General features: G+C 46.8%; 1 protein-coding gene across 17 annotated transcripts in view; it reads left to right on the forward strand.

Moving 5' to 3' along the window:
* Window positions 1-26,781, forward strand: part of IKZF1 (IKAROS family zinc finger 1) — a 96,369-nt gene that overhangs the window by 63,086 nt on the left and 6,502 nt on the right. For 6 of the 17 annotated variants that reach the window (XM_040644507.1, XM_040644506.1, XM_040644504.1 and 3 more), the window contains 4 exons: window positions 4,991-5,251; window positions 10,832-10,999; window positions 15,107-15,232; window positions 19,597-19,731. In XM_040644507.1, the coding sequence (XP_040500441.1) occupies window positions 4,991-5,251; window positions 10,832-10,999; window positions 15,107-15,232; window positions 19,597-19,731 (690 nt within the window). The remainder of the gene's footprint in view (window positions 1-4,990; window positions 5,252-10,831; window positions 11,000-15,106; window positions 15,233-19,596; window positions 19,732-26,781) is intronic. The other 11 variants (XM_040644500.1, XM_040644503.1, XM_040644508.1 and 8 more) reach the window with 9 other exon arrangements.

The following is a 26,781-nucleotide window of genomic DNA, read 5'->3' on the forward strand; positions in this document are numbered from 1 at the left end:
CATTAAAACATTTGAATCATTCATGAGTACGTGCAGTGCTTGGCAACATGCAGAGGCCTCCTGGCCCCATTGACCCTGAGTTCCCTCGATTCTCCAGACTGTTCAGTGCTGAACTTGTGTATGAGCTGAGGTCCACTTTGCCTTAGGGGTCTGGGGGTCTCTCTTAGGTCTGCTGTGTTAACTAATAATGTAGAACCCTCTAAATTATGTAACAAGAATATTTTAATTTTTCCTAATGTAAGACAGCATCTGAGAAGGAAAGTAGCTTTTGACTCAGATTTGAAGACATCGCTCTTAACATAAGCCATGTTTATTAAATAATAAAATCGGGCCCCTGTCCATGCACTCTCGAGAGGCAGTGGAAGAGCTGCAGGGTTAGGCCTGAGCCGGAGCGTTGGGGGTAAAGAAGCATGTGAGTCTCACCTTATGTTCTATATTTAATCAGTTCAATTCAGTGCTGTCCTGAGCCCAACATTTTTCTAAGTGCTGGGGGGGGGAGATAGTTGCAAAATATTTATAAGTATAATCCCCACATTGAGGCAGAGTCTAGCATTTCATAGACACAATAGCACACCTAAGAAGATCCGGCTCTGAGAAAACGGGGTGGATGGAGTGGTTTAGGAGTCCAGGGAAGGGACAGTCAGTCAACACGAGCCCCAGTTAGCTCAGAGACATCATCCGAGGGGCGGACCAATGTACAATAGACACAAACGAGGAAAGACCCTCTGTTCCATGGAAGTGACTGGTCGGGTCGACCTGTGTCATTCAAGTTGACCAGTGATGAAGGACGTGAGGACTCGTCCTGCTCCATTTGATTTTTCTCAAGGGAATAGAGTAGGAACCTTGCATCCTCCCTTGGCTGGGCTCCAGGCAACAGGTGGATGGCTTAAATCAATGCCAGTCATCTGTCCTGAACTCTTCATTAGGTGGAGCAACTGCCAGCGCCTTCACTTCTGCGGGGTTGTGGAATTCAAAATAACGGGCCCACAAATGCAGCAGTCGGACAGGCCTCCTGAGTCCTCCATCACTCGTGTACTCAGAGATACAGGAGGAGGTGATCCACTCAAGTGTCCCCTCTGCTCCATGAGTGAGAGGCCGCCTGCCCGGCTGCAGAAGGGGCCCGCCACCCGGGCACCACCTCCGAGCCGTGCTGTGCCTGGGCCGCCCAGGCCACCTGCTCTCCTATCCAGCCTCAGCCTCTCGGCCCCACGGGTTGTTTCTCCGAGCTGGTCCAGCTCCGCGGACACCCCCAGTGTGATCAACCCCTGCTGACTTCCTTCTGACCCTTCAGGCTGGGCTTGTCCTTTTAAAGGAGGCGCACGGCCTGGCCCAGGACTCTGGATCTCACCCCGTGCGGGACCCCAAGTCTGCATCTTCTGTTTCTCCTTTTCCCAGCCACATAGCTAATTGAGCCAAATCCCCAAACCCTTTTTCACATTTAGATAAGTGGGACCGACACCTCCTCCCTCCTGAGTTTGTATTTTTTTAAAGGTGTATTTTAACTTAAGGGGACTGGACATACATAAGTAACAGACATAACTGTTAGATCACAATTTCGAGACCGGTGTGTTTGTGACGTATTATGATAGGTTTGTGCTCTGAACCCCTGAAAATAATAAGCCTGCTGCCTGTGTTCCCCTCCTAGCCAGAGGGGACACCCCGCTTTCATGGACACCCTTCTCGGAGGGTGGGAGTCCATCCATCCCTTCTGTGTGGCCAGCACCTACTTTGCATTTGTACAGAGATAGCAATTCTTGAGGGCATCTGCTGGAGATTTTCCCTCTGCCCCTCCCACTGCTCTCTCTCCAAAAAATAAATAAATCTTTAAAAAACAAAAAGATAGGAATGCTTTTTGCCCCTATTTAGAGAACCGTGCTTGACTCTGGTGTGCCCGTGGGGACAGTGTTGCCCACTCTGATCTCCCTGCCCCTCCCTGTCATCCCTTCTCCCTTGGGCCCTACAGAACTCTCCTGTCCTAACGTGGCCTGGAATCTGTCCCCGAAGTGCCAGCAAGCTCCCAGCCCTAAAACTCTCTGCACTTGCCACCTGGCTCCGACCTGGAATCGTTGGTAGCAACTGCTTCCAGGGGCCCCTGTTGAGCTCCCGTCACTCATGGCCCCCAATGACCTGGGCTGTTGTCTACACTCTTTCCTTCACAGACCTGCAGCCTCACGGCACTCTGAATTCCACTCTGTGAGCTTTACCTCTTCCAGCACTGACCAGATGGACCTCAACCTGTACCTGGGGTCCACAGAATCACAGGGTCACTTCTCATAGGCTCTCATGCCTTTTGAGCCTCCTGTTTCAGTTCCATTACTGTTCTCGACTATCACATGGCATCATAGTAACAAGAAAGCCGGATTATGATGGGAATCAGGTCTGGTTTGAAGGATTCCATGGTACCTAAGGTGATACCCATACCGTGCCCCCCCAGGCCACCCTTGCCTCCTTCCTTCCACGCTGCAGGTGACCTGCTGTGGCCTATGTCACCCTGAAGGTCACCCCACTGCTTTCCTGCTCTCCTGCCTGTCACCAGGAAGGGCCCATACATCATCAACAATGCACAGCACACAGCATACCACAGGGTCACATCCATACACGTCTGCCTTAACCATGTGCAAAAAGTGAGGGTTTCTGGCGAGGGTCAGTTCTCTCCATGTCCCCACACCTCTCCAGCCACAGGTGCATGGACCTATACCCCTTGTCTCAGCACCACTGGCTGAAGAACCTGCCATGCCCACAGTCATGTGCCCCGCCGTGCTCTGGAATGCCCCAGTCTCATTTGAGAAAACACAAGCCACCAGTCAGATGATTACAAATAATCCCAGGTGAAGGCATTCAGAAGTCTTTGAAACCTGACCACCATGTTTCCAGAGCATTCTAGCGCAGAGCTGGTGCCAGTGAGACCCCAGAGAATGAGCTTGCACTTGGAAAAGTACATGGCGCATACCTAGGAATACAGATTCTAAAGAGCTCTGAGGTCAGAAAGCCTCATGGCATACCCACCACCTGGCCTGCCTCATGTCCTGTACTTGCCGTATCGGTGGGACTTGGGCCCTTTCTCTGGCAGCTGGGAGAGGTCAGCAGGAGGCCCCTCTGGGGTGTGCCTGGGTGTCTGGTCTTTGGAATCTAGTAGGAAACCACAGGAGGGGACTCCCTCTTTGTGGATGTGACACTGTGATCTGGTGAGAGGAGATTCTACCTCTTGGGCTCTGGACCATGTTCCAACTCACCGTGCCATTTATTTATTTAGTTGTCTCCCCAGAGAGCTAGTGGGAAAATCTTGGTGGTCCAGCAGCTAGGAATGTGGGCGGTGGAGCTAGGCGGCCTGAGCTACCTCCCAGGTCTGTCCCTTGCTAGCTGTGTGACCCTCCCATGTAGTTCAGCCTCTCTGTGCCTGGGCATCTTCAACTGTGAAATAGGATGACGGCATGACCTCCCTTAGCGGGTCCCTGTGAGAGCTAAATGCCACAGAGCAAGTAAACTGCTGTGTGCCTGGCACAGAGTCAGTGTCCCAAATGTCATTGGGGTGAGGGGGCCCCTCCTCCACGGACAGCTCTGTTGGGAATGTGCTTCCACTTGATCCCCCCAGTCCCCGTGCTAAGCTGACTCCTCATCCATCTATCGCTGAGTCCTCACAGTACCCCGGCCGGCCACTGTCGATCCTTCCAGCCTTGACAGATGTGAAAACCAAGGCACAGAGAAAGTGTGTAACTTGACCCTGAGAGCTCAGCGCTCGTCACGAGCGGAGCTGACATTCCCAGCCACAAATGCCAACTTCAGAGTCTGGGCTCTTGACTTTTATAGTCAAAGCATTGCATAAAATGAACCTGGAGGGTTACTAACTAGGTTGATTATTTAAAACCGTGGTCTCAGACATGCCTGTACGTCAGAATCCCCTGGGGGCTCGTGACAACACAGGGCACTGGGCCCAGCCCCTGGAGCTTCTAGCTCAGCGCATCTGGGGAAGACCGGAGAATTTGCTCCTCTGACAAGTTCTCGGTTGATGTTGATGCCGCTGGTCCAAGGACCAAGGCTGCAGACCCACTGATTCCAAACGCCAGTCTGAGGTTTCATAGTCACGATTACTGTCGATGTCCCTGTTTCTTGTAGTCGGCAGAATCCACCTCCCTGTCCTTCTTAATCTATAGAGGCCATGATAGAAGTGATAGCTTTCAGGGTCGTCGTAATTTCTCCTACTTTCTATGGGGTGGGACTCATCAGTTCATCACCAGGATGTGTTTCAGCAGGATGCTCGTGAAACGTCTCTGATTTTCTTTGCCAACACAAATATGCGAATGCCAGAAATCACTGCCTTCAGTGTGACTTAAAGGAATCAGGAATGCCGCGTGAACAAGGGTCTGAGTGCTCCTTAACGCCAGCCCTCCGCCCTCACACGTGGGGCTGGCCCCCCGAGAAGCAAACAACATCCGTCACCTCCACAGACTCTGCGCATCCGCCGTTCAGCAGCTCGAAACCCCGTAGGAAACGGTGGCTCCACTCCAGGGCGCAGGTTCTGTTGTCCTGAGGGGCTAAACACGAGTTAAGAGGGTCATGCACCAAAGAAACAAACAAAAACAAGCAGAACTTTGCGGAAACCCTTGGGGAGCCCGTGGCCAGAAACGGGGGCATGTGCTTGCTGAACTTGGTCCCAGAGTTTGTTAACCCATGAAACAGGGAAAGGTCGCCTCACGAGGAGGAGAAGTGTTTCAGGCTTGATGACCACTTAGCGGGGATGTTGCCCCAGGTGGGAGGCACCGCGCATGCGCGGTCGGCTGGGCCTCACCTGCTGGCCCGGCCCCGCTTGGCTGCCCGGCACCTGCCCCCGGAGCCCAGTTCGGGGCTGCAGTCCCGGTGGTACAAGCCGCTGAGAACCTTCTCCTCCGCTCTGATGTGCTGTCTTTTTGCTGCTGTGTTGTTGTGTTTTTTTTTTTTTTTTTTTTTTTTTTTTTGCGATGACACTGAGCGGCCCCTGTATTGTGTCTTTCAGCCAGTAATGTTAAAGTAGAGGCTCAGAGTGATGAAGAGAATGCGCGTGCCTGTGAGCTGAATGGGGAAGAATGTGCGGAGGATTTACGAGTGCTTGATGCCGCGGGAGAGAAAATGAATGGCTCCCACAGTGGCCAAGGCAGCAGAGCTTTGTCGGGAGCTGGAGGCATTCGACTTCCTAACGGCAAACTAAAGTGTGATGTCTGTGGGATAATATGCATCGGCCCCAATGTGCTCATGGTCCACAAAAGAAGCCACACTGGTAAGGCCTGGCGCAGTTCCTCCGTTGGCGGCCCGGAAAGGTCCGCGGGGTGCAGCAGGAAGAGAGTACCCTGTGTCCCAGCCCGGCTCCAAGTTGTAGCAGGGGGTTGCCTCGTTCTTGTGGGGTGGCATCCAGAGGGACTTCTCGCCGTGCCCCAGTTCAAACCCAGACTTAAAGCCATCAGACAGGGAACGTTCACAGCCCCCACCCCCCCCAGTCCTGTCGAGGGCCCGGGATCTTGCCACCAGTGAACGAGCGGCAGCTGTGCGGTGAGGGCACCTGGGCCACACGGCTCCCCCCGAAAAAATGAGATGAAACAAAACAAAAAAGAAAGCGAGCTGCTGACATGCACTCCTCCAGGTTTCTGCTGAGAAACCGTGAGTAAAATGTGCCTTTTTGAAATTCAGGTTCATAGAGCTCGGTTTTTAGAAATGTGAGTGAGCCATGGAAAAGCAGCAAAATCCAGTGTGTCACCGCATTCAGGTCCCGCCAACAAGGGAGCCTCAGAACAAGATCGCTGATGGCCGCTAGTTTCCATCTCACACGGGGACAGAATTTCCCATCAGAGCCTCTGTCTATTGGAGGCTCTGGACGCCTCAGAGGAGGTATCCTGTGTCCAAACACGAAGGGATGAGGACAGTGTAGTGTCACACGGCTGTGCCCAAAGTCACGAGGGGGTGGGGGAAGTAGATCTGCCCCCCTCCATGTGCTCGGCCGTGGCAAACGACCAGTCCCACACTTTTCCACCAGGACTGTGGAGTCCCCTCGAATGGCCCTAGACAGTCTTCGAGACATGAATGGGCCACACATTGCCTTTAACCGTACGCAGGAGGTATCCTCTGAATTGAAGAGAAACTTGACTCGTTTGCCCTAAAGGGGTGCAAAACGCAATAAAGCCACCACCTCTAGTGATCACTGAAAGCTTAAACATAAAACACAGGAACCCCGAGTCTCGGCTGCCGAGGGGCTGGCATCGCAGGGTCATCATGGAGCCACCATCTGCCACCACCCTCTGCCCAGATTAAAGGGTTTTGAATCCAGGGGATTTAAAACAAAAACAAAAACAAAAAACCAGCTGAAATGCTTACTCTGGAGGTACAAAGAATTTTATAGGATAACTTAGGGAAGTAGGAAGAAGACTTGAAAATCACAGCCTTGTGTGAGTCTCACCCGCGGTCAAACAAATCCATGATTATCAGAAATTAAGCCCAAATTCAGAAAAATCATTGAGCGAAACAGCTGGCTTGTCCAGGCACTCAGGCCTCAGTGGAGCTGTGAGTTTTACATCTGAATCGGGGCAGTCTCCAAACGATGTCTTCCATGTGTAATACATCAGGAGAACCCCAAAACCTGCTTACTTTGGGTAAACGTGCATTTTCAATAAAAAGGTAACTTCTAAAATTAAGCAAACTTTGCTTCTCCTAATGCGTCCTTAATCTTCCAATTACCCCATGAAATAGACCCTCACATCAAGCCTTAAGTCAAGCTTGCATGAAAGGAGTCAGGCTCTCCCCTTTTGTAATGACTTGGAAATTAAAGCGAAGGTAAGTTACTCTGTGATAGACACCTCACAGAATACGCTGGCACCGTGTTAATACATTCCTGATGGAGGAATAGACCTCACAAATGAATTCCTTTCCTTGCTAATTCATGTAAAGCCTGACTATACTGTGAAAATTCACTTAAATAAATATTTGATAAATGAATCAAATTCTGGCATAGTAAATTGCCAAAACATAATGACTGCCTGCCCCGATAAAAAGAATAATTGCATTTAATGAATAAACCTGCCAAGTATAGATATGCAGAGTGGCCCCGGCTGTTTGCTGCCCACTTCTCCCCACAAATAGCAGCTAAGTGCCAAGCACAGAGCAACACGCTTGATTCCTTCACTTGCAGGAAGAGTACATTCCAGAAATAGGGACATGCAGACCGTCAGTGTCATGGTTCCTGGCCTGGCTTTTATTTAAAAAAAACAAAACAAAACAAAACCTGAAAGAATAAACTCGTGGGTTGTCTTCATGATGTGTCCCCACTCACATAAACGTGGAGGGTCGCAGGTGCATGCAAATGAGGTTTGAATAAGCAGGCGATGCTAGGGAGGTTTGCATTTCTCTGGGATCTGAGTGGAGTATGTTAGAAAAGGCACGTTCTGCTAACTGTAAGTCCCACCCCGAATTCTCTGAGTTTCCAGTGTTTCTAGAGCAGTTTTTCTCAGACTCGAAAGCCATATAAATCACGCCAGGGTCTCCCTCCCTGCTACCCGACAGCTCCCAGGGGCAGGCTCCCCCTTTCCTCTTCCCAGAGCCCCACCTGGAAAAGGTGCCGAGGGCGCCACTCTCTGTACTGTGCGTTGGTCCCACCACTTCCGTCCCTGGTTTTGCCGCTCAGTTTCTTTTCTTTTTCTTTTTTTTTTTTAAACTCAAGTGTAATAGCACTACCTTCCCCACCAACACCTCGGGGTTGATGTGAGAATCACAGGGGAGAGTGGTACGAAAGAGCCACGCAATGCAGGGGGAAACCCCGCCATGCAAATATGCAGCAGTATCGTCCTAAGTGATGGGACTTTGAACAATCAAGATCAAGACAAGTGTCTGAATTATGGTGATTCTGGACAGTCTCGGGCCCCCCCTGTTCCCATCACCACGAGCACCAAAGTACACTCTGCTCCGAGGTATGGTTGCGGTGGGCCTGAGTTCCTTCTTGCAGCTCAGGGGTATATTGTGTAATCTACCTTCTTCTAACATCCCCTCTTAAACTTTATGACGGAGGCACCCGTGAAGCCTCTGTTTTGTACCCAGTTAAGTTCTTCAGAGGGGCTCAGACGTGCTTACAGAGAGTCCCTGGCGTGGCACATCTGTAGACCGTGAGAGTAAAAACTTCATTTTGAGTTAATGATGATGAAAAAGCCTTCATCCTACCAAGTAAAAGAAATCCAGCCTCGGAGCACTTGATGTCACTTAGCTACAAGAAGCAAGCAGCTGACGCTCGAGCCTCAGCCGAGGAGCACAGGTAACGGGGGCTGCGTTCTGTCCCCCATAGCGGGGCTGTGCCCCCTGTCCTGTTAACACCTCCACAGGGAAACCACCCTGAGCTGAGCCCTGGGTTGTCACTTCGGAGAACGTGGTCTTCGGGAGTCTCCATGTCCCGTGTTACATATTCATGCCAGCACAGGCAATCAGAAACAAATAGATTTCCAGGAAAGCTTGCCAGCAGGATTAAGATGCCAGGCACAGCAAGATACACGAGAACCATTGACTCAAATTAGAAGACAGATTTCACTCTTGAAGCAACGGCTGCCTTTCTTTGCTTCCCACCCTGTCGTGTGGGTGGGGGGCATGGCTTTCCTGCACTGTCCCGCCCGGTCCGCTGCTGCTGCTCCTGCTTGGACAATGGCTCCACAGCAGGGTCTGACCTGGGTCCCCCCGACCCCCTGCCCCCAGCCCTTCGGGTCTCCAGCGCCTCGTCAGTGTGGAGGGGGTACTTCACACAGCTAGCTAGCTTTGGGTTACACCACAACACACTTGTGTCACCAGGAGGGTCCTCCACCCTTCCCGTATGCATTTTGTGTGGCGTGAGCTCTCCCGACTGACGGCCTTTCCGGAACATTCAGCCGAAGGTCCACTCTGCCATGATCTGTTGCACCCTGCTGGTCTCCCTGCATCTGCCTCCCGGGAACCAATTACTTCTCTTTTCCCTTGCATCTACTCGGAGTTAAAATATGCACAGTCACGCACGTGTGTATGATGAAGGCCCAGAAGTGTTTCTAATAGATAATGATCTCTACTGGATGCTCCTGGGGGCCACCCGGCCACCAACTCTTTGAGATTTATCTCCAGTTAGTCAGCTTTGCTGTCACCTCCCACCTGCCTGACTCTTTGCCCAGCCAAATTCAACCCAGATGCAGATTTGGGACAATACCGAATACACCCTGGTTGGTGTCAAGATCCCTTCAGCTGGCCTATATTAAGTATCATTATAAGCTAGTTTCCATCTTTACAGCAGCACATCTGCCCGGCACACTAAAAAATGAAAGTGATGATAATTACGACGTCCAGGGCCCAATGTAAACTTTTCCATTTAAGCCGGTTTAAGTCCCAGACATGCTTCTGCTAGTCGCTTTTGGTAAGTGCTGCCTTGTTCACCAAAACCACATTAAGCAATTGAGAAAATTGTTAAATATACATTTTCACACATTCTTTTTTCCTAAGAAAAACCCGTTACCAGGAAGTGTGTGTGTGTGTGTGTTTTTTCATGGTATCTCAACACCAGATATTGTGGGCATAGAGAGCTCTTCTAAAAAAGAAAGAAAAGAAAGAAAGAAAGAAAGAAAGAAAGAAAGAAAGAAAGAAAGAAAGAAAGAAAGAAAGAGAAAGAAAGAAAGAGAAAGAAAGAAAGAAAGAAAGAAAGAAAGAAAGAAAGAAAGAAAGAAAGAAAAGAAAGAAAGGCAGTTGTTTTCAAAAGAGCTTTAGTGTTTACTTAAACTTGACAAGTGTATCATCCTTTCTACACGAGAGCTAAGTAAAATGGTCACTGATTTGGAGTCCAAGACCCGGGACTGCTCAGGGGCGTATTTCTTTCTCACAGTGGCCTTAACACTCTTTGTCGGATCCTGAACACACGGGAGCAGGCACTGCTGCACACAGCCAGGGCCCCCCTGCTTTCTTGGCCAACGCTTCAGCCGGGACACCCCTAAAAGAATTCCTAATAACAACTAAATCGCATCTCTTAGATGATTTGTACTGAAATTATGACTGATCTTCTGTGGGTATAGGCCAGTGAGAGCTTAGTGGTTTTAGGATTTGGGAGGAGAAGGAAAAAGCCAGAAGCCTCCGTGCACCTCTGGCTTGGACGCCCTGCCACGGGGGATCTGGGGCTTCTCTTTGGACCCTGTGGAGCATCCTTCACAGTTCCTTAACTTCTCATTTTATTCAATCTTTCTCCTTCTCTCTCTCTGAGCCTCACACTCTCTCTGTCTGTCTCCTTCCTGATTTGCCTGCGTAGGGACAGACAGGTAATGGAGAAGAAATTGAAAGGCAAAATACAGGAAAAATGTAAATGAAAAGAAGTTATTATAACTGTTATAATGAAGTGCCTTTCATTTAAATATAAGAATGTAACGCTGAAATGAACTTGTGATCCTGAAATGCATTTTTAATGAGTTTCCTTTTTATTTTGCTGCTTCAGTGGCATATTTTAAAGACCCTTTGAAAAAAGCCACATTAAAAACCCCACCAAATGCCACAACACGCAAAATTGGATATTGGTTTATTCCAAAACTGCTGATCAGGAAGAGTGGCTCTTCATCACAAAATGTTGCAGTCACTTTATTTAAATGAGTTTGAATTTGCATTGTGATGTGCCATTCTGATTTAGGGGAAAAAAATTAGATTTTCAGATCAAATTGACCCAACCAGTGAAGCGTTAAGGAGCTGGCAGGTTTAGTCTGAAAGCCTCATATTCTATCAAACCTGCAGCCGGTGGAAGTCACCGGGCCCCGTGGGAAGCAAGTTCCTCGCCAGGTCCTCCTCGTGTCCCCTCGGCGAGTTCTGTTCTCACCCATCCCTCTCCTCCTCCCAGGGGAGCGGCCTTTCCAGTGCAACCAGTGTGGGGCTTCCTTCACGCAGAAGGGCAACCTGCTCCGGCACATCAAGCTGCACTCCGGGGAGAAGCCCTTCAAGTGCCACCTCTGCAACTATGCGTGCCGCCGGCGGGACGCCCTCACGGGCCACCTGAGGACGCACTCCGGTAGGTCCTCCGGGCGCAGGTGCCAGGTGTCCCTACCCAGGTTGCGCGCGGGCGTGCTGTGTGTGTGCGCATGCGCGGGAGCTCTCTTACCGCCCCCCCCCCCGCCCCCAGCATGTGCGCTGGGCCTGGTACCGTGCACTGCACCCCCCAGCGGGCCCCCCCACCCCTGGGACTGTGGCAGCAGTGCCCCCGTCCCCCGAGTTCTGATTCCCTGGCGGAGCAGAGGACGTGGGTGGCAACGCGCGCGCGCGCGCACACACACACACACACACACACACACACACACACACGTCCCACTTTATAGACACTCTTTCCAGAGAGAGCTCCTCTTCCCGGGGTCGTCAGGTAAGTACGGGCTCTTCTGTGGGATTCTGCCAGCTCTCCTTTCACCGGGCACTGCTAATGCCCAGAAAGTTCCCAGGTACATTTCTTTCCGTGAATGGTCCGGCCACACGTATTACTGCTTTACGCAGAGGACTCCGGTAGCGGTCACTGTCGCTGGCGTAGTTTCTTTGCAAAGCTGAGAGAAGGTGAGTAGGGCCTACCGCCATCTGTCCTGACTGGGGACACGCCTCTCCCTCCGGGGGCACGCCTCCCTGTCTGATCCCGGGCCTAACTCGTGCCAGAAGTCAGGCAGGCCTCAGCAGAGAAGCCACTTTGGGGCTATTACCAGATTTTAGTAAACACACCTCGAATAATCCGGAGTCTCAGAGCATGATGACCAAAACGCTTGACAGTTCCCAAAATACTCCCAGCCTGTGAAGCATACATCCACCTTTGATTGGGTTCGATCTTCTGCCTCCTGAGGGATCTTCTATTCTATCAAAGGACCCCATGGTCTTGCATGTCAGAGGAACAGAGTGAGGGGCCCTCCATCCAGCAGGGATACTTCACCCCTGCCCTCCCAGAGCTCATCATCCAGACCATCGGCTGGTCAGGGACTTCTCTGGAGCGAGGCACTGAAGGGGAGGAAGAAGCTTCAGACCAGCTCCCTCCTGACCTCCCTAGGGTCTCGCTGTCCCACAGGGGCAGGGATGCTGCGTCCCTGGGAATGCGTGCCTAGAATCAGGCTGTCTCCTTCCCACGTGTGATGATATAGTTAGTGGCGAGGTTCTAGTGGCCTCTCCCTGTGCCTGTTCCTCTGTCAATGAGCATTTACAGAGTGCCCAGGGGCCCCTCTCTCTGTGGAGGAGGCCGGTGGGAAGCAGCCAAGTGCCAACGTGTTACCAGTGTGACAACACAGGTGTCTAAGGGGCCAGTGAGAGCACAGGGAAGGCACAGTCAGTCTCCGGGGTAGGGTGGAAGGCTTCAGGAGACACTTCCAGTAGATGGAGGGGCTTGAGTCCACACCGACAGGGGAGTTTCTGAGATTTACTTTCAGAGAAGTTCCACCTGAATGTGTAATTCTGTAAGTGACCCCAGAAGGGGGCGTGGTATGCATTTTAGCCAGTGTTGTGGAGAACTTACTCTTTCTCCTGGAGTGGTGCCTTGCAGGAGCTCACGGGGAGGCTAGAGGGGTGGTCACAGGCCCTCTGGGAAGGCCAGTTCCCTGTCTCAGTCCAGCCAAGCCATCTCCTCCCCATGCTCATCTCCTTCCTGGTAGTCAACATGGAGGGAGTTCCCAAATGCCACCCCTTCCCCCCCAGGGGTGTGGCCCATGTCGAGGGCTGGGGAGGGCTTTGTTGCAGGGGACAGGTTGAACAGATGGCTCTCCCAAAGTGGGAGGAAGGCAGTGAGCATCTTTCAGTGTTTATAGTGTGTCAGTAATGAGGAGCATGTGTGTTGCCCCTGAGAAGTGAAGGTGTCTGGGGAACTAAATGCAAGGTTGCAGATGTGACCATTATACTGGTGCTGTGCAGAGCCTAACAAGTGATCTAGGACAAAGGAACTTCACACATATCATTCGTGCAGGTCAAGTGGACATCAGCATAGTTGACAACAGGACCACATCAGGGTCAGGAGGAAGCACAATTCCATGTAGGCAGAAAACACAAAGACTCATCCCTAGGTGACACCAACCATGTCATTGTCATCCCCAGTGACTCGGATTTGCAACAGAAATCTCTCCTGCATGTTCATCCTTAAAACTTGAAGGGATGTGCTCTCTTTGCTCTCCTACCCATTGTGAAGTTTGGACCATCTAATGCAGTATTTCTGGTTATTCTGGCTCTGTGCCTGCTTATTTCCTTCAAGGCGTGGTGATGGTATCCTGCTGTAAGCATGGCCAATGACTTGAGAGTGGTAGACTTGGACAGCTTATCTCTGCTATGGAGGCAGTGATGAGCAAGTAGCTAACACTATACCATTGACCCAGGGCTGCTGGTGATTCTGGCATCTAAGAGTGCCATTGACACACAACTCTTAGAAAATATCCAAATGGGGCCACTCCCCCCATTTCACTAAATGATCAACCTCATAGCTTTCCCTGGCCCCTGTGGTGGCCTGAGGTGCCAAAGACCAACAAATAGTGGTGATATAGGCATAGAAGGTGTCCCATACTGATAAGAGGAGTACTCAGGTGGTCTGGCAGTGTAGGCAAGACATCCCTCTTCATTCCTCACTGCTTTCTTTGGGAGTTACGAGCTGAGCTAGAGACTGTCTTTCCTTCAGAATATTGGGCTATGCTGCAAGGTATACTTTAGTTCAGTTTCCTACTGCGAACATATTTCTTATGTTTCAGAGTTAAAAGCAATCACATAGTTAGAAAAATGGATATTCAGACACTGCGCCATATATACATGAATTTGCTTCAGTGATAGCTTTTCTAGGAAAGGACATTGAGGGATTATCTATATTCTATTAATTTCTAAAGGTAGTACTTAATAAAATGTGCAATTTTAAGCAACATTGTATATTTCAATGTTACTTTCCCTGACATTAGTGATAAAACGCTTTCTACAGATAAAGATCCATCCCTTTATTCCTCTGTTAAATGTCCCCAAATTTTGCTTTTTGTCTTAGTCTTCCTAAACCATTGCATCTATTCACCTAAGGAAGAGATTGAAGCAGTAGAAGCTTTGGATAAACCATTTTAACAAACATTCCTATTTGGATGGTATTGATTTTTATACAAAGCATTCAAATTTGTGAAATCTAACAACATAAGAAGGAAGTCAGAGAAGATTCTGGTCTGAGGATGGAAAGTTATATTCCTCATATAAATAAAGATACTCTACTTATTTCATCTCTTAAATTGCTGTGTATTAAAGTCTTTAAGCTTAGTCATGGTATGAATTTATTTGCGCTAGTCTTCTTTCCTTAAAATACCCTTCAATAAAGTACAGGAAGAATCAAACCCATCATACAGAACTGCACTGCTTAATATGGTAGCCACTAGCCATATGTGGTATTTAAATTGTAAGTTTAATCAGTTGAACTTCAACAAAGTCAAAACTTCAGTCCGCAGTGACTCTAGCCCTACTTTGAATGCCCAGTAGTCATGTGGAGCTGGTGGCTGCCATATTGGACAGCACAGATGGAGAACACTTGCATCTTCATGGTAAGTTCTGTTGGACAGGGCTGATCCAGAAACCATGCCATCCTTAAGTTTTCAGGGAAATGCAGAGCTTCCTCTAAACCAGAACAAGAAAATACATTTTGGAAATGAATGCTCATTTCATTAATGTATATTTATATCCACTGTGGTTTCTTAGAGACCTCAAATTATCCAGTTTAGTATCCAGAATTTAATCCACTTTGGCTGCATTTGGATCTGTCACCAGTTCATGCCAGACCTGGACCACACTGTAGATGCATTCCTCACATCTCCGCCCAGTTGTTGGGCATCTACCAGATCACACAGCAGTGGCCCATTTCCTCCAGTTAAAGAAGTGATTTAAATCCAAGAGAATTTGGTAGTTAGGACTGTGGGCAAATCAAGACAAAACAAGACTCACAGGAGTTCTTGATACAATCAAAGAAACCCCTGGGCAGTAACATTTTTAAATTTAGCAATTTTGACTCAGTCCATAAGGCTTTTAGCTCTCAAGAGTAGAGGGGTCTTTTTTTTTTTTTTGCCTTTTTGATAATAATTGTATTGCATGCATTCCCATTACACATAAGGCCAATATTTAATTGGGGTCTTGAACTCAATTGTGTTTTCTGCAGTTGGTAAACCTCACAAATGTGGATATTGTGGCCGAAGCTATAAACAGCGAAGCTCTTTAGAGGAACATAAAGAGCGTTGCCACAACTACTTGCAAAGCATGGGTCTTCCAGGCACGCTGTACCCAGGTAAGCGCTGGCTCTCCCTCCCCAGCACACAGTGAAGAAGGGCCCCAGGCACACAGCTCCGGGTGCAGAACACACAGGCGTGCACGCCACCACTGCCGGGACAGATGGACGTTTTTGGCCACTAACACGGCACAGTTTCACCCAGAGCACACTGTGCTTCCCAACTTTTGAAGCCCTCATCTCACCAGAGAGAGCCTGACCTTGAACCCCTCCCTCTTGAAAGCTGGGGAAGTGTCTAAGATAATAGTGACCCCTGAAACTTTGGGGTTTTTTTTCTTGGTTTTTGGTAATTTTTTAAAAATTTAGAGTATCGATTGCTTCTTTGTGCTTAGTAATCAAAATAAGATGTGAAGTCTTGTTCGAAAAACCATTTTTTCATGAAGTTGATCAAATAAAAGCTTTCAAGCTGGATTTCCATTCATCGCTTTTGGCACCTGCCTGGCACAGGTGAGCTCCCTGGAAAACCCTGACAGTCCAGAGGATTGCGGCTGTCACAGGTTTCGAGGAAAGGCTGCTTTTTTCTTATGAGCCGTGATGCTTGCAGCATCCCATCACGAAGTAGTGTTTGATTCTAATCTTAGATAATGTAAAGTGAAGGATGTAAACAGAAGGCTGAATCTGCAGGAGGCTGAATTTGCTCAGAGGGACGGTGGTGGTATAAAAGGCACTTTTCTAACTTTTTAAGACATAAGAAATTTATGAATAGATCAACTGAAGCTAACCTTGTTCAAAACACCATTTGCTTGGTGCCACCAATGGAAAGATCATCGCTGGATCCAGGAGCAGAAGTTAAATTAAGAGTTGAAAATTTTTAAAAACCTCATTCAGCTCTCTGACTTGAATGAATGGCTCATAAAGGAAATCGACCAGGGAACACGCAGATCACTTTTGTCATTTTAAATTTTATGTGATCACTTACTGGGTTTTTATTAGGGTGAAATGCTCATAGAACACAACTTAGGATCTTCACCGTTTTTTGAGTGTATGGTTGGGTGACAGAGTAAGTTAAAGAGCACTCAGATTAAGAACAGGAGAGACAATGGTCAGAAGGGAGTTCTAAGAGTCGAATAAATTTGGCACACATGGCAGCATGTTACGTGGCCAGAGTTCTGTGGTTCTAGGGCTATATTCCCCATCCATCAGCTGTGGATCAGGGGGCTGACTGCTGATCTTTCTGGGCCTTACTCTTCTTACCTGTGAAACGGAGAGATCCCATTAAATTCTCAGCTAGTCTTCTTCAAAGTCTGAAGTCTGTTTCTAGAATGAGGGTTATTAGAAGAGAGGAAATCAAGTAGTAAAACAGTAATAACAATATAGTAGTCATCAATTTGTGGCCAAACCCCAGGGTGGTGTCTAAAGGATGAGAGGATGAAGAGGCTCCTTTAGAATAAAATCTAAACATTCCAAGATTGTGTTTTCCTGCCAAAAATAAATTAATGGATTTTGGAAGTAAGTGCCACTTTACCCCTCTTTGCCAAGAAGGAGGGACCTGCGAGGAAGCATATTAGCTCAATAGGTCAAATGTACAACCAATGGGATTGGGTTTTTATGGATTTTGTGTATATCCTTCATATAAATCAGGGTATGAGTTTTTATGTTAGCCTGTTTAATGAAAAACACACATTTCCGGTGTTGAAAACTTGCATATAAAAGCGATAATAACCAATTTGAAATATGTTTCCAAAATGGACTGATCCATGCTTAAATAAGCCATTTATCTACCCAACAGATATTTGCTACAATATATTATCTACAGCACTGAACCCTCTTTGAGCACAGTTACCTGAATTTCCTGTAAAACCATACACATGAAATTGAGAAGACAAGATGAAGAAGAGACACAGACAGAGCACATTGGTTTTCTCTGCCATTCTATTACTGAAGGAACAGGCTAGGAAGTCAGCCTAGCCTGATCCAGGGGAGAGCAGCCTGTGTGTCCCTGAGACCTGGGTTCAAGTTGGATCTCTAAATCTGTTTGTGAATGCCACCCTGGACTCTCAAGTAGGAGTGATAATTCCTGCCTGGCCAACCTTGCAGAAAGGCTCTGGGAGAAAGAGGAGAGAGTGTTAGGGAGCGTAGACATGCATCACGCACTCACGTGCACATACAAATGTCAGTCACTGAAGTATTGAAACCTGACAGGTCTCCTCTGTTGGTGTTTGTGTCAGCGAGCTTATATATTACCCTCTCACCAGAATCACCTCCATGTCGAAATGCTAATCTGTTCCCTTTGGTGATCGGATCATTGGGCATACCACAATGATGTGTCCTTATGTTCCTGTGCTCGGGAGATAAAGAAGGTTTCCTGTGTGCAGTGAAGGAACTCGGGTGTGGAGAGAATCCATAAAAGCACTTCAGTGCTCATTCTACAAGCCAACATCTGGTATTCAGGGGGTAGGCAGTGGGCTGCTGGGGTGTGGGCAGGGGTGGGAGAGGGAATCCTTGCTCCCTTGGCTTTGCTGTGCCAGGGCTGGTTGAACCTGTGCCTTCTCATGCCCCATCCTTCCCACAGCACCTGAGACAAGCCCCCTTGGTGCACAGATGGACACCCAGATAGCCTCTCCCCTCTTCAGACCCCTTAAGTTGGGGCCATTCTTTGGGATTTGGTAAAAACAAAGCCTAGCTTAGCTAGGATGTGGGAAAGTTTAATTTTTCTGAATATAACTTTATTTAGTTAAAGACTTGTTGGTCATGTGTTGTAATTTCCTTTATGGAAGAAGTAAGTTTCTCTTGAGTTTTGGAAGATGATCCATCAGGTACACAAATCATGTTACAAGCTCCTAGGGGGAAATGCATCAAAGTCAAGGTAGCCACCGATCTGGGAGCTTTGGACTCCTTTGTCCCTCACTGTGATAACTCTGAGTGTCTCCCCTCTCAGGAGGCCCTGTGTCCTGGTGGGGACATAACCACACTTGAAGTGCTGCAGGTGCCCTGGGTGGGGCTTGGTGGAGAAGGGGGGACATGTGAGGAAGAATATGAGCTCGATAGGTCAAACGTACAACAGCTGGAATTAGACTGCATGGGTTTTGTGTGTAGCCTTCATCTAAATCAGGGTGTAGACTATTAGTTTGCTCATCGAATAGCAAACACACATTTCCAGTTAAAAAATTGCATATACCAGTGATAATAACCAATTTGAAATATATGTTTCCAAAATGGCCTTCATAATGACCTGAAACACTTAGAAGTCATCTTCACAGGTAATGCGCAGGACGTGATGAGGACAGCTGCCTCACCGTGCTGGGTCCAGAAAGCAGAGGTGGAAGATGGGGAGGGCCAGACACTTGCAGTCATGTGTCTTCCCGAATCAAGGCATGGTTTTCACATAAAATGTGTCTGCGAATTGTATTGGAATATCGTAAAGGGTGTCTGGAATAACAAAGAGGATTGGCATTTTCAAAAAGGAAGAGGAATGTCTGGTGCTGAATTCACATGCAGCTAATGCAGAGCTCTTTGAAGAATAGACAGAAATCAAGAATAGGAGTGGATAAACCTATCGGTCCTGTGCTCAATCAGCATGTCGTGTCTGAGAGAAGAGGAGGAGGAGGCATACGGCAGTGGGATTGAGGTGGACCATTTCGAAATGGCACTGGAAAGATTGAGTAGCTATTTGGAATATAATTGACATTTTCAGCTCTTCGTACGTTAGGATAAATTGCAGGGATGTGAAAGAGTTCTATTTCCAAACATCCAACTATAAAAACTAGAATAGGGATGGACTCCGCAGGATACAAAGTTGTCTCTTCAATTACAGAAAGAAAGATAAAGTAGAGAAATAAAGACGGGCTAGACATACTCCCTACGTCAGTGCTTACCCCTGCAGTGTCTAGGTGTTCCGCAGTTAGAGCGTGTTGATTTTCCAGAATTTGCTGTGTGTTTGGGGATCAGGAGCTCTGGCTTCTCCCCCGTGTTGCTGGGATTCGCTGTAGCATTTCTGCATCTCACTTCACTTTGCCAGCCTATGGTGCCGGACCCTCAGATCATTTCCAGCTCTGACAGTTCTTTGATTCTCTGCAGGCTGATGTCAGGACTGACTGAGGTAGTGGATTTGGGAGCCCTTGAAAAGTTAAGAGGACTCGTCAGAGGGACACAAGTGCTTAATCACATCCAGCTTCTGGTGACAGGGGTGGTGCTTCTTTCCTTTGGTTGTGGGAGATAATGTGCGGTCCCCAGGTGTCATTAGCAGGTGGCTATGGGCAGCCTCTGTCTGCCTGGCAGCACTGCCGGGGAGATTAGAAATAATCCCTACGAAGGGCCTGGCTCTTGTAGGCACTTAACAAATGTCAGATTTAACACTGGACGCGACCAAATTCTTTCACTGTAAGCGTTTCTAAACTGGCCTCTCTAACTGTCTTTGACTTTAGTCATTAAAGAAGAAGCTAATCACAGTGAGATGGCAGAAGATCTGTGCAAGATAGGATCAGAGAGATCCCTCGTGCTGGACAGACTAGCAAGTAACGTCGCCAAACGTAAGAGCTCTATGCCTCAGAAATTTGTTGGTAAGAGTCAAACGTTTGCTGTCTCTTAAAAAAAAAAAAAACTACGCGGGTATTTTAGACTCAGGTGGTCATAGTTGAGAGTAGGAGAAAGAAAAAGTATCTCATTTTTTAAAAAAAGCAAAAATTGGTAAGCTTAACGTTTCTTAAATATTTTAGATTTTTTTCTAATAGACTTCTTACACATAAGAAGTCTTCTCCAGGCAGTTTTTCCTACACGTGGTCTTACAGCGTCCTGGGCACCCAGGAGATCTGCCTGTGGACACCTGTGCTCTTCCAGGGGTGTTCGGGTCAGTGTACTTGGGCTGAACACATGGACCCAGTGTGGCTGGGGGCTCCCTGCATGGCCCACTCACCTGCTGCCTGAGCAGCCCCGCTGAGGTGCAGATGCTCAGAAGTTCATAATAACCCTGCATGGGCTGCCTTGAATCACACAGCAACTGACCCATGAGATGTGCACAGGGAAGAGGCGGCACAGCAGTGATCGCTGTGCTCTCCATGGGATCTCTGCCCGTGTCAAGTGCTTTGAGGGATAATGGGAAGAGCAAGCTGGCCCTTTCCTCTAGGAGCTCGCTGTCCAGTGTAGATGGTAGCAACACTCATCAGGCTACACACTGCAAGTGCAGGAAGAATGATACCTAGTTAGCTCAGTGTAAGAGTGGAAATGCCCTGGGCTTGGGGCCCAAACTAGGGATGTCAGCACACAGCCACGTGATAATGCTGTCACCTGGGTGACATTACTTGACCTCTCCAAGCCTTGGTTCCATTCTTTATGTACCTCACAGGGCTTTGTGAGCATAAATTAACATCAAGGATGTGAGAACATTTAGAACCCCTCAGTGTAAAGGTCAACAATTATCAATAGGATAACATGGGAAGAGAACACTAGGGGGGAAGGGTTATTGTCAGGAAAGAAGACTGTTGGGGAGGGTCATGATTAGGAAGGAGAACCATGGGGGAGGGTCATGTCCAGGAAAGAGGACCTTGGGGGAGGGTCATGGTCAGCAAAGAGGACCTTGAGGGAGGGTCATGGTCAGCAAAGAGGACCATGGGGGTGGGTCATGGTCAGGAAAGGAAATGATTAGTAAAAGCTTCATGAAGCTAATAGTGACCTTGACAGGGGACTAGGACTTCAGCATATTATTAATAGTGGAAGAAAGAGACAGGATCTAAATAGGCATAAAAGTACAGGGAAATGGTGATGCTGGTTGTAGGGGCTGGAGCAGGGACATGTGGGACCTGACTCAGGAGCAGGATGTGTTCTGGGCTAATTCATGTGCCTTTAGGGAAGCAAGAAAAATTAGGTCCCAATGAGGTCTGGCCACAGAATCAATGGTCTTTGAATGCCAAGGTGAGAATGTCTCCTTGGAGACATTCAGGAGGCAGGAAAAAGCACTGGCATATTTTTGATAGGAGTCACCTCTTAAAATACAAGACCACAAGTGCCAGAAGGTGACTGGAAAGGGAGAGGGCCAGTGGTGGCAGGGAAGGAGGAGGAAATGGAGCAGAGGGGTCTGGTGGAGTGCATGGGGGTCAGGGCAGGGACTGGGGGATGGAAGCCGTGAGTCATGATTATTCTAGTAGAGGAGGATGCCATTTACAGAATTGGTAAAGATAGTTTGTGGAAAAAGATAGAGTTCTGGTTTTGACCTGCTCATCTTCAATGGCTTTCTGGTGTAGAAGCCACATGGGAGCTGGAAAATGTGTGCTAGAATGGGGTTAATTGTTAATCTGTCCTGGAGTTCCAGAGAACAGATGGGACAACAGGAAGCAGGGAGGATGAAGGAGAGGCCATGTTCTTGGGGCTCCATCCTCCCTTTTGCATGTAAGCCTCCATTTTTATCAGATTTTAGAGACTTATCACAGGTTGGGGGTGGGAGAGTTGGGGGAAAGAAAGATCCAATTTAAAACACTTTTGCAAATCACTGGCCAGAGATGCCCTGTGGGAGGGTCACCCACATAAATGTGCACTCTTAGACTGTGGGAAAGAGGGAGACCCTGGATTTCCTGAGCAGAGCGGGAGCAAGATCCTGAGCACGGAATAGGCTGTTGTGATGGGATTTTAGGTCACACTGGGCTAGGTGAGAACACAGTGCTCACAGGTGGTATGCAGTGGGTGGTGGGAGCAGGCGGTGGGTGAGGCAGAGGGCAGTTGCCAGGTAACCAGGAGGGGAGATGGAGCAAAGACACAGTGGCAAGTGCGCCTGTGGATTGTTAGTGGTCACTGACTTTGGGAAACTGGGCATGACTTCTCCTTCAGGTTGGCAAATTGGACAAGTCCTGCTGAGTACTTTATCAGTGAACCTTTGCAGCCCATATTAGCTTTTGGAGGCTTTCAACCAAATGAGACTACCTGTGAACCTCTCCTGTAGCCACCTGGGAGGAGGCCATGAGTTAGGGTATTGTCATCAGATTTACACGCTTCTGTGTTAAAAAAAAAAAAAAAGAAAGAAAGAAAGAAAAAAGGGAAAAAAAAAAAAGCTCTAACCAAGCCAAGCCAAGGTTAGGAACAAGTCCCCAGGGGAGTGGGGGGGGGGCACAGGGAAAGTGTGACGGGAATAGTAGGATGAGGACAGCAGCATGGAGATTGAAACAAAGGACTCAGGAGCAGCTGTGTATTCTGTTAGATGTTTTCCCAAAAATTTAGTGATTGATAAGTTATTTCTAAAATAACACATCTTTCTACCCCCAGATTCCTAGTTTGTCCTCAGTTCAATGTGATGGGATTTCAATCAACCACTCCTGACTTGTCACAGCTTCCCCATCGCTAAAATTGAAAAAGGAAAGAAAGAAAGAAAGAAAGAAAGAAAGAAAGAAAGAAAGAAAGAAAGAAAGAAAGGAAGGAAGGAAGGAAGGAAGGAAGGAAGGAAGGAAGAAAGAAAGAAAGAAAGAAAGAAAGAAAGAAAGAAAGAAAGAAAGAAAGAAAGAAAGAAAGAAAGAAAGAGAAAGAAAGAAAAAGAAAGAAGGAAAGAAAGAAGGAAAGAAAGAAAGAAAGAAAGAAAGAAAGAAAGAAAGAAAGAAAGAAAGAAAGAAAGAAAAAGAGAGAGAGAGGGAGGGAGGGAGGAAGAGAGGAGAGAAAGAGGGAGGGAGGGAGAGAGGGGAAGGAAGGAAGGAAGGAAGGAAGGAAGGAAGGAAGGAAGGAAGGAAGGAAAGAAGGAAGGAAGGAGAAAAAGGAAAGGAAAAGGAAAAGGAAAGGAAAGGAAAGGAAGAAAGAAAAGAAAGAAAGGAAGAGGAATGAAGGAAGAGACAGAGGAAGGGAAGGGGAAAGAAAGGATTAAAGAAGAAAAGAAAGGGAGGGAGGGAGGAAGGAGGGAAAATATGGATCTCTTAGGGTCCCTCCTAACTTCTAGATGCTGAATTTATCCTTTATGTAAATTCAGAAACATGTAGGAATTCAGCTGTTATCATACATGATCATACACATGGGCTAGTGGTGGTGCCATGGAAAGAGCTCCAGGTCTGCATTCAAGAGACAGGTCCAGTTCCAGCTATGACTGGCTGGCGACCTTGAGCACGTCACTGGACGCAGTGTCCCCATCTGTGAAATATGTGTGATACCTCCTGCCCTGCACCCTTCCCAGTTCTATTCTGAAGATCAAAAGGGACAATGGGTGTGGCACTGCTCTCAACTCGAGAGAGCACCTTAAAAATGTCAGATGACATTATTTTCCTGTGGTATATTGCTCAGAATAGCCTATAATTTTGCTTAATTGATACATGATCTATGATTAAAATTTTTACCTTGCATGTTGGCATGACTGTAAGCAAGTATGGATTCTGTCAGCAACATTCCTCACCAATTATGTCATCAAAGATCTCATCCTCTGAGATAATCAGATAGAGGTCAACAGAAGCCCATCAGAAAGGGGATAATAATGTTACGTAGGATTGCTACTCATTGTTCTTAGTCTGTTGGGCGATGGCAGGGAGAAAGTGTTGTTTCTTGTTGTTGTTGTTGTTGTCGTAGTCGTCGTTGTTAGAGAGAGAGAAGGGGAGGGGCAAAGGGAGAAGGGGAGGGAGAATCTCAAGCAGGTTCCACACTGAGCACAGAGCCTGATGTGGGGCTCGATCACACGACCCCGAGATCATGATCTGCACCAAAATCAAGAGTTGGGTGCTTAACTGACTGAGCCACCCAAGTGCCCTGAGAAGGCTTTTTAAATACAGAAGAGGAAATAGGGGAAAATAACAATGATTAATATTTTTGTTATCCATTATAATTATCTTGGTATAGTTTCTTTTTTTGAGAAGAATAATACAACCCTGTTGCATTATTAAAATGACATGTGGTTAATATAAGGAATTTTAATGGAAAGAGGAATGTTTTAGAATCACCCCAAAACTCCAACGTCCAGAAATTGCCAATATTAAGAGCAGCTGAGCATTATTCTAAATATCTTTCTATCCATATATACGTATATGAGGGGCTAGGTGGATTGATAGACAGGTGTGAAATAAATACTTCTATAAGGTTCTATCATATTACAGATGCTATTTCAAAATAAAAGAATCACTTTTATAGCTGTCTTAAATTTAAGAGGTGAACAAAAAACAAAACTGGAGACATGGCTGATCTTCAAATAAATATTTTTTCACAAAAAAGGTATTACTTTTAAAGGATTTTTCTAAGATTTGAAAGATATACTGCATTATTTAAAACCTGAAGACCTTCAAATCAATGTTTTAATCCATTTGTTTCAATTTAGGCAGTATCTACGGACTTGTAGCTTTGGGAAATAAGGACATGATTTTATTCCCATGTGTTCAGTTATGTTATTTGTACATCATCCTCCTTCCTAATATTCACATTCTATTCCATAATCCTAGTTCTCCAAGAAGTCTAGCTACTTATTGTTAACTCTATATTTAAATAGATTCAAGGCTCAGACTCAGTCCTTTTAGTGCTATTTCTTTTTATTTTGATTAATCTCTTAACTGATTGGACTTAACATTAAAGGTGCTATAGGGGGCCCCTGGGTGACTCAGTTGGTTAAGTGTCTACCTTTGGCTCATGTCATTATCTCAGGGTACTGGGATTGAGCCCCGTGTCAGGTTCCGCACTCAGTGAGGAGCCTGCTTCTCCCTTTGCCACTCCCCCTGCTTGTGCTCTCTCACTCACTCCCTCTCTCTCAAATAAATAAATAAAATCTTAAAAAAAAAATAGGAAGGTGCTATAGGTGCTCTATTTCAGTTGTTTTGTGTTCAAGGATGTCTACCTGTTGCCTTTCTATCTTGACAGAGTGTGTGGTGCCACAACGGTGTTGCTTGTTGAATGTTGCTGTGCAAATGTCTAAGGCCAATCTGATATTGTTTTTTGAAAGGTGATTTCTGTTTTCTTCCTGAATGCTTGAAGAGTTCTTTCTGTAATCTTAAAATTAAATATCCTCACTAGGATGTGTCTTGGTATTTTGTATTCTGGATAAAAATTTCCTGCCATTTTAATCTGGGGAATCCCTTTTTCTCTCTCTATTTCTAAAAAAATTCTCTTCCTCATAGAGATATCTTTTGTTCCATCTGTTGTGATCTGTGTCAGGGATACCAGTTGTCCTTATGTTGGATAATTTGTCTTCCATATCTGTTAGCATTTCCTGAAGTTAATTTTTTGGTCTTTTTTCCACATTCATTCACACTTATTATCTTGTGTTCTTCCTCTATATCAATCATTCCATTTTTAGTAGCTTATGTTCTATTACTTGCTGCTTCTATATCCATGGGCTCATTCTGTAATAAAACTGTTTTGGACTTCATTTTGTTTCCTGAGATCAGACATCTCCTTTTTTCATCTCATTCTGTTGTTTTAGCATGCTGTCTTTCAGAACCTTTTTTTTTTTTTATGGAGTCCATGTCACAAAGTAATTGTGAGATATTTCCTCTCTTCCTTGAGTTAAGCTTTTTTCCTAGGATGTGTGTATTGGTCTATTTTAATTCCTTTCCTCCCTTGTATTGCTAGAAAATATTTTCTCCATAACCATGACATTTCTTTTAATCTTGCTATTCTATTTGGGATGATATAGCCTGATTGACATTTCGACATTCTTCCCACTGTATGTGAGACTTTTTTTCCCCCTGTGAGAGCTATTGACTTTTCTAATCCTGAAAGAATGCCAAGGATGGAGTAGAGGGAGGAGTTCAGGTGAGGCAAAGTGACATTTTTGTTAAAAGGCATTCTTGCTGTTCTCCCTCCCTCATTCTGAGATTTGGTTCAATGTCCTAAACCAGTTATCACTGTACCTGGTTAGAGAGTGCTTCCCAGCCCCACAGGGGGACACCAGGGGCTTCGGGCTGTTTCCCCTCATAGAGGACCTGACTCCTGTCAAGAGAGCCAACCTCGCTGCTCACCTGTCCAGTGCCACCTGGCTTGCTAGCAGAGATTTTCACTGCTTTTTGGTCAGAAGTGGAAGAAGACGTTTATTTGAATTTGTTTTCTACAGATATGAGGATATGAGGGAGAATGCTGAGGATTTTGTTGGCTCATACTTAAGGTTTTTAGAAGTCAGATCGGCAGCCACCCTTTACTGTATGTCTGAGGACAGAATTGTCTTTCCTTGGTCCTTGATTTTTTTAAACTATTTCATTAGAATGCATTCTTTTATTTAGTTGATTGCCAAAGTGAATGGTGTGGGTTTTTATTTTTCTCACTTTGTGGAGTATTAGAAAAGAGAAATTCTGTGGGTCATTTCAATATGCCACAGTAATCTCCAATATATGGACTTTTTCCTCTGTCCATTTGTTGTTGAGACCAAGTTTTAAAAACAATGGATTTTAATGGTTGCTTGGGAAACCAGAGAATCATGACTTTGAGGAGAAGCAGGATGATTAGGTGGGAAAGCACCATTTTGGGTGGGACTACACACACTTTGATACGTATCTAAATCAGCCTCAAAGTCTGTGCCTCATCTTGCCCCTACCAGGGTTTGGCAGAGGGATAGACAGGGGCATAAGCCCTCTGTTTTGGGGTTAGAGCAACAAGATATCTAGCACCTCAGCACAAAAATGAGGAAAACTGTGTAGTGTTAGTAATGCTATTAAATTACTTCTTGGAACTTTTAACAT

Source organism: Ursus maritimus, unplaced genomic scaffold (assembly GCF_017311325.1).
Source record: "Ursus maritimus isolate PB19 unplaced genomic scaffold, ASM1731132v1 scaffold_3, whole genome shotgun sequence".
Taxonomy (NCBI): Eukaryota; Metazoa; Chordata; class Mammalia; order Carnivora; family Ursidae; genus Ursus; species Ursus maritimus.